This window comes from Cebus imitator, unplaced genomic scaffold (genome assembly GCF_001604975.1).
Source record: "Cebus imitator isolate Cc_AM_T3 unplaced genomic scaffold, Cebus_imitator-1.0 Scaffold222, whole genome shotgun sequence".
NCBI classification, from domain to species: Eukaryota; Metazoa; Chordata; class Mammalia; order Primates; family Cebidae; genus Cebus; species Cebus imitator.
Window position 1 is genome coordinate 2,007,233 of NW_016107537.1, and position 8,561 is coordinate 2,015,793.

An 8,561-nucleotide genomic window follows, 5' to 3' on the forward strand; every position below is an offset into this window, starting at 1 on the left:
AGGCAGGAGAATTGCCTGAACCCAGGAGGCGGAGGTTGCGGTGAGCCAAGATCGCGCCATTGCACTCCAGCCTGGGTAACAAGAGTGAAACTCCGTCTCAAAAAAAAAAAAAAAAATTCATCCATATCGACTCATGTAGCAGTAGCAGTGGATCATTTTCTCTGATATATAGATTATCTTGTTTGAACATATCACAATTTAATTACCCATTCTATTGATGATAGACAATGAGACTCACCCCTTTCTCCATCTTTTTTTTTTCTTTCCCATAACGAAACAGTATTGCTAATGAGTATTTTTATACCTGTATCTTGGTGTACATGGGTATAAGTTTTTATATGGCTGTTGATGGATCAAATGGGTAGGTCTACCTGTACATACCAACTGTTTTCCAAAGTGGTTGAACCAGTTTAAACTGCCTTTGGCTATGGATAAGAATTACTGTTGTTCACTTCAGCAAAGTCTCAGGATACAAAATCAATGTGCAAAAATCACAAGCATTCCTATACACCAATAATAGACAAACAGCCAAATCATGAGTGAACGCCCATTCACAATTACTACAAAGAGAATAAAATACCTAGGAATGCAACTAACAAGGGACGTGAAGGACCTCCTCACTATAAAGCACCACTCAAGGAAATGAGAGGACACAAACAGATAGAAAAACATTCCATGCTCATGGTTAGGAAGAATCAGTATCTTGAAAATGGCCATACTGCCCAAAGTAATTTATAGATTCAGTTCTATCCCCATCAAGCTACCACTAACTTTCTTCACATAATTGGAAAAAGCCACCTTAAATTTCATATGGAACCAAAAAAGAGCCTGCATAGCCAAGACAATCCTAAGTAAAAAAACAAAGCTGGAGGCATCACACCACCTGACTTCAAACTATACTACAAGGCTACAAGTAATCAAAACAGCATGGTACTGGTACCAAAACAGAGATACAGACCAATGGAACACAACAGAGGCCTCGGAAATAATGCCACACATCTACAACCGTCTGATCTTTGACAAACCTGACAAAAACAAGCAATCAGGAAAGGATTCCCTATTTAATAAATGGTGCTGGGAAAACTGGCTAGCCATATGCAGAAAGCTGAAACTGGATCCCTTCCTTACACCTTATACAAAAATTAATTCCAGATGGATTAAAGATTTAAACATAAGACCTAACACCATAAAAACCCTAGAAGAAAACCTAGGCAGTACCATTCAGAACATAGGCATGGGCAAGGACTTAATGACTAAAACACCAAAAGCAGTGGCAACAAAAGCCAAATTAGACAAATGGGATCTATAAAGAGCTTCTGCACAGCAAAAGAAAATATCATTAGAGTGAACCGGCAACTAACAGAATGGGAAAAAGTTTTTGCAATCTACCCATCTGACAAAGGGCTAATATGCAGAATCTACAAAGCACTTAAACCAATTTACAAGAAGTGGGCGAAGGATATGAACAGATACTTCTCAAAAGAAGACATTTATGCAGCCAACAAACATATGAAAAAAACCTCATCATCACTGGTCATTAGAGAAATGCAAATCAAAACCACATTGAGATACCATCTTATACTAGTTAGAACGGTGATCATTAAAAAATCAGGAGACAACAAATGCTGGAGAGGATGTGGAGAAATAGGAATGCTTTTACACTGTTGGTGGGAATGTAAATTAGTTCAACCATTGTGGAAGACAGTGTGGTGATTTCTTAAGGATCTAGAACTAGAAATACCGTTTGACCCAGCAGTCCCATTACTGGGTATATACCCAAAGGATTATAAATCATTCTATTATAAAGACAAATGCACATGTATGTTTATTGTGACACTGTTCACAATAGCAAAGACTTGGAACCAACCCAAATGCCCATGAATGTAGACTGGATAAAAAAAAATGTAACACATATATACCATGGAATACCATGCAGCCATAAAAAGGGATGAGTTCATGTCCTTTGTAGGGACATGGTTAAAGCTGGAAGTCATCATTCTCAGCAAACTGACACAAGAACAGAAAACCAAACACGGCATGTTCTCACTCATAAGTGAGTGTTGAACAATAAGAACACATGGACATGGAGAGGGCAACATCACACTGGAGCCTGTCAGGGGATGGGGGTTGGGGAGGGCGGATAGGGGAAGGTTAGCATTAGGAGAAATGCCTAATATAGATGACGGGGTGATGGATACAGCAAACCACCATGGCATGTGTATACCTATGTAACAAACCTGCATGCTCTGCACAGGTACCGCAGAACTTAAAGTATAATAATTAAAAAAAAAAAAAAAGATTTACTGTTGCTCTGCATATTTGCCAACACTTGGTATTGGTTGGCTTTGATATTTATATTTCTCAGTGCTTTTAATTTGCATTTTCCTGGTCACTAATTAGGTGGAGCATCTTTTCATATGCATATTGACCATTTACGTTTCCCCTTCTAGGAAATTTCTTTTTGTCTTTTATATTTTTCTATTAGATTGCCTTTTTTTCTTCAGGTGTTTACAGGTTCTTTCAAAGAGACTTTTTATACTAATCCCTGATATAAAGACATTAGTCTGGTAGTAAGATGAATAAAATGAATTTATTTGTCACTATAGATATTGTTGCCAACTTCAGTCAGGATAATTGGGACAGTGGCGTCTGAATTAAAATTTTTCTCTTGAGTTCGATCAGTAGCGGGAGCGGAGAGCGGACCCCAGAGAGCCCTGAGCGTTCTACCGCCACTGCTGGCCTAGTTTCTATCACACCCCAGGAGGAGGGAGGAGCCGCAGCTGTCGCAGCCAGCCGCAGTCACCATCACAGCAACCATGAGCAGCGAGGCCAAGACACAGCAGACGCCCTCCGCCCCTCGCCCCCTGCCATCCTGGCCCTCAGCGCTGCAGACACCAGGCCCGGCACTACGGGCAGTGGGCAGTGCAGGGAGCGGTGGCCCAGGTGGCCTCACATTGTTGGCGCTTGCTGGTGGGGACGAGAAGGTCATCACAATGAAGGTTTTGGGAACAGTAAAATGGTTCAATGTAAGGAACGGATATGGTTTCATCAACAGGAATGACACCAAGAAAGATGTATTTGTACACCAAGCTGCCATAAAGAGGAATAACCCCAGGAAGTACCTTGGCAGTGTAGGAGATGGGGAGATTGTGGAGTTTGATGTTGTTGAAGGAGAAAAGGGTTCAGAGGCAGCAAATGTTACAGGTCCTGGTGGTGTTCCAGTTCAAGGCAGTCAATATGCAGCAGAGTGTAACCATTATAGACGTTATCCATGTCGTAGGGGTCTTCCACGCAATTACCAGCAAAATCACCAGAACAGTGAGAGTGGGGAAAAGAAGGAGGTATCAGAGTGCTCCTGAAGGCCAGGCCCAACAGTGCCGGCCCCACTGCAGGCGAAGGTTCCCACCTTATCACATGCACAGACCCTATGGGCATCGACCACAATATTCCAACCCTCCTGTGCAGGGAGAAGTGATGGAGGGTGCTGACAACCGGGGTGCAGAGAACAAGGTAGACCAGTGAGGCAGAATAAGTATCAGGGATATAGACCACGATTCCACAGGGGCCCTCCTCGCCAAAGACAGACTAGAGAGGACGGCAATGAAGAGGATAAAGAAAATCAAGGAGATGGATGAGACCCAAGGTCAGCAGCCACCTCAACATCGGTACTGCAGCAACTTCGATTACCAATGCACATGCCCAGAAAACCCTCAACCACAAGATGGCAAGGGGACAAAAGCAGCTGATCCACCGGCTGAGAATTCGTCCACTCCCGAAGCTGAGCAGGGTGGGGCTGAGTAAATCCTGGCCTACCATCTCTACCATCATCCGGTTTAGTCATCCAACAAGAAGAAATGAAATTCCAGCAATAAGAAATGAACAAAAGATTGGAGCTGAAGACCTCAAGTGCTTGCTTTTTGCCCATTGACCAGATAAATAGAACCATCTGCATTATCTATGCAGCATGGGGTTTTTATTATTTTTACCTAAAGACGCCTCTTTTTGGTAATAACAAATGTGTTTTTTAAAAAAGCCTGGTTTTTCTCAATACGCCTTTAAAGGTTTTTAAATTGTTTCATATCTGGTCAAGTTGAGATATTTAAGAACTTCATTTTAAATTTGTAATAAAAGCTTACAACTTGATTTTTTCAAAAAAGTCAACAAACTGCAAGCACCTGTTAATAATAAAGGTCTAAAATAATTGAAAAAAAATTTTTTTTTTCTCCCTTTAACCATAGGATTCACTTTAAGAGATTTGGAAACTCTTCCTTTTGGAGTTGCTCTTCCCATCAGAGATGCAATTTATCACTGTCGTGAGCAGCCTGCCTCAGACTGGCCAGAAGCTGTCTGTCTCTTGATTGGACGTCAGGATCTTTCCAAGCAGGCGTGTGAAGGAAACTTACCCAGAGGGAAGTCTGTGAGTATTAACATAGAAAGTTCAGAGTTCAGTTTTAACCTTAAATAAAATCATAAAGTAGAAATATTCTTCATTTTCCTTTAAGCCTTTTTGTAACTATATATATCAGTTTGTCTTTTATATTAAATGCCAGATGGGGTTTGTAATTGTATGCATCTTATTAATTGTAAGTTGAGCATGGGAGCAGGAGATGTGAGTGTTTTGTCTTGTGCCTGGACCTTTCTTTGCCTTGAATCAGGAGAAGCCCTGAGGGTAGTCATGGAAACTACCATGGCTAATTCCCTCCTTGTACCATATTAGTAATTAACCACTTTGTAATTATTACATAGGAAAAGGGAGAGGACATGTATCCTGAATTTGGATGGTTAATTATACACAAATATTTTCTCCTTCATATTTTTTGATGGGTTGAATTTCTTGAATTTAACCTTTTAAATAGGTGTAAATATATTTAAAAGGTGTAGGTGTAAATATTTTTAAACAGGTGTAAATCACATAAAACTGCAGCCCAGGAAAAGAAATTTTTTTTCTTAGAGTTATTTAAAAGGATATCTTAAGTTATCCCTCCTAAAATACTGTCTTTCATCAATCTTCAAGTCTGTTTTTATTTAAATTAGTTCTAGGAGTCCTACAAGTAGAAAATAAAATTATTTCATTTCTTTCTAATTATCTTTTTAAATCATCCTTTCTTAAAGCTTAAAAATGAAACTTTTAAATGTTTCATTGTTTAAAAGTTTATCTAAAAGTTTTGTTATTCTAGAATTCTAGTTAACTTTTAAAAATAATAGTTAACTTTAAAAAATAAATGGTAGAATCTCATCAAGGAAGATTCAGGAATCATTATTCCATTCCTGGTGATTCTTTTATTTTCATGTCCCTGAGAAGACAGTGGGAATTTTGCCTTGCCTCTTAGTAGCTTTTGAATCAATACATAATAATCAGTACATTATAACTATGAGTCACCTTAGGCCTTATTACTGCTTCAGAGCCTGTATCAAATCTTACTCCTAACCTCAGAGTTGCCTATGTGGACCCATACCAGAGTCAGTTCCCATGGGCATCTAATCCCCAGCAGAGTCATCCCAGCACATCCCTTCTTTAATCTGCATCTCAGTCACAGCTCTTCATTGAATTAGTATTTATGTCCTGTTTTAAACAGAAAACAAATCTTTTTGCTTATAATATGATTTTCCTATGAGAAAGAGCAGTTCAGCACTATTAGCATTAAAATATTAATCTGTATTTGAATGTCATTTTAAGTTTGTTCAGTTACTACATTTTATAACCTCATCTAAATTTATGTTGTTATTATTCGAGACTATATTTTATAGCTAACTCATCCATTAGAATACAGTTTATTTTTATTTAGATGTTTTATAGGAATCAAAATGAATTTTTGTTAACTAAAAGTGATTATTTGGTTATATCTACTTTTAAAATTTTTTTCCGGGCTAACCTTGTTGCTTTCCCATTAAATGTTGTAAACTTTAACATTTCAACTCGGAGTTGTTAAGTGTATAAAACTCTTGAGAGAATATGATATGATTCCTTGCAATTCACATCTGTTTTCCAGTTAGAGTTAATTATTTGGACTGGGAAGCCCCATATTAAAGCACATGCTGGACTTACGAGAACATGATGACATTCCACCAGTTTATCCTCTTACTTGTTTTGCTACATTCAGTACTTTTCCTTCTAAGAAATTTTTATTGGAAACACATTTAGAAAAAATAGTGAAAACTGGCTGGGTGTGGTGGCTCATGCCTGTAATCTCGGCACTTGGGGGAGGCCAAGGTGGAAGACTGCTTGAGCCCAGGAGTTTGAGACCAGCCTAAGCAACATAGTGAGACTTCATCTGTACTTAAAAATTAAAAAAAAAAAAAAAAGTTTAGCCAGGTATAGTGGTATGTGCCTGTAGTCCTAGCTACTTGGAAGGCTGAAGTGAATGGATCTCCTTGAGGTCAGGAGTTCAAGACCAGCGTGTTCAATAGGGAGAAACTCTGTTTCTACAAAAAATTTTAAAAAAATTATCTGGGTTGGTGGTGCACATATGTAGTTCTAGCAACTTGGGAGGCTAAGGTGGAAAGATTGCTTGAGCCCAAGAGGTTAGAGGTTATAGGGAGCCATGATCACACGACTGCACTCCAGCCTGAGTGACAGAGCAAGACCCTGTCTCAAAAAAAAAGAAAACAGAAAAAAATGTGGAAATCCAACCATGATCCTATCTATTTCAAGTAGCAAAATAAGAAAGTATTTCATTGTGTGACTTCCCCCAGCCCTTGGTATCTATCCTTTCTGTCTTTTTTCTTTCTCCTTCTATTAATGAACAGACAGTATTTAAATTAGCATTATTAGCAGTGACTGGTGTTCATATTCTACTTGCAATAATTTGTTTCTTTTTTAAAATGATTAGGATGTAGTTAGATTTTTTTTTTTTTTTACCATTTATTCAGAATATTTCTCTGCTTGTATCCAGCTTCTTGACTGTTGTCCTAAATTGAAACTTTCTCCCTCAGTTCAAGTAAAAATATTTCCAAGTATAGATAATCTGATGCTTTTTGTTTGTTTGTTTGTTTTGAGATGGAGTCTCACTGTGTCACCCAGGCTGGAGTACAGTGGGTTGCAATCTCGGCTCACTGCAACCTCTGCCTCCCACATTCAAATGATTCTCCAGCCTCAGCCTCCCAAGTAGCTGGTACTACAGGCACACACCACTGCGTCCAGCTAGTTAATTTTTGTGTTTTTATTATAGATAGGGTTTCACCATGTTGGCCAAGCTGGCCTGGTACTCCTGACCTCAAGTGATCCGATACCTCGGCCTCCCAAAGTGTTGGCATTACAGTTGTGAGCCACCACGCCCGGCTGGCAATATAATACTTTTAAAAAATATTTGTAGATTAGAGCCCCAGTGTATGTTGCAACCCTAACCCATCCCTGTTTTGGAAAACATATTTTCTCTGTTTAGTGAAAATATGGCTAGTTTAGTCATGGCACATCAGTCTGTATATCCTCATGTTCAGTAATTGCATGTTGATGGCTTTTTAAATTATTATTATAATGAAGTCTGTTACTCAGGTGCTCTCATCAGATGTTCCTTCAGGAACAGAAACTGAGGAGGAAGATGATGGCATGAATGACATGAATCATGAGGTCATGTCATTAATATGGAGTGAAGATTTAAGGGTACAGGATGTGCGAAGACTTCTTCAGAGTGCCCATCCTGTCCGCGTCAATGTAGTGCAGTACCCAGAGCTCAGCGACCACGAGTTCATTGAGGAAAAGGAAAACAGGTGAAAGAAAACACTGTACTATCTCTTCTCGTGTTTTATTGTTACATTTGGGTCTTGTTTATATTATTGTTACATTTGGGTCTTGTTTATATTTGTTCTTCCTTCAAGTTTTTAGCTTTTAAAACCCTAAAAAGATTTAAAAGATACTTTCAAGTTAAAATATGCCCTGTGTTTTAAGTTTTCATCTAACTTCAACAAACCACATGTGTTAGCAAAAAATCTTTGGCTTTTGAGGACATAGTTGTTGTTTCAGATCTTCCTCCTCTTGAAATACATATAATGGTTTACTCTTTAGAAAAGGTGAATCTAAAACTGTTTTGCCGGGTAAGTTACCTTAAGAATTTACAAATAAAACACTGGACTTGTTTTTCTGTGTCTTGATCTGGAATAGATTTTGAGGTTAGTGGGGTTTTGTTTTAATGTAGTTTAAACTTATACCAGTATTTTTTTTCTTTCTTTCTTTTTTTTTGGGGGGGGGGATATGATAGATAATACTCGAAATAAAAAGATAAGGCAAAATACATAAGCCTTTCTTCTGCCACTTCCCTGCACAGGATACATCCCTTGATAAATTTTTTAAGACTCACTGGTAAATGATATCACATGCCTATGACATTCCAGAGCTATTCTCTTAGGACACTTCTATGTTAAAATTCTTTCCTGTTCTTTTATCTGTCTTGTCTCTATCATTTATTGTTCACCTGCCACTGTTTTCTAGTTCTCCTTACTTTTTTTTTTTGAGACAGAGTTTCGCTCTTGTTACCCAGGCTGGAGTGCAATGGCATGATCTCGGCTCACCGCAACCTCCGCCTCCCGGGTTCAAGCAATTCTCCTGCCTCAGCCTCCTGAGTAGC

General features: G+C 38.7%; 1 protein-coding gene and 1 pseudogene across 1 annotated transcript in view; both read left to right on the top strand.

Moving 5' to 3' along the window:
• ANAPC1 (anaphase promoting complex subunit 1) overlaps positions 1 to 8,561 on the top strand; it is a 115,020-nt gene that overhangs the window by 58,649 nt on the left and 47,810 nt on the right. The window contains exons 25-26 of the mRNA XM_037727201.1: positions 4,239 to 4,417; positions 7,493 to 7,707. Coding sequence (XP_037583129.1) covers positions 4,239 to 4,417; positions 7,493 to 7,707 — 394 coding nt within the window. The remainder of the gene's footprint in view (positions 1 to 4,238; positions 4,418 to 7,492; positions 7,708 to 8,561) is intronic.
• LOC108318650 lies at positions 2,372 to 4,194 on the top strand (annotated as a pseudogene).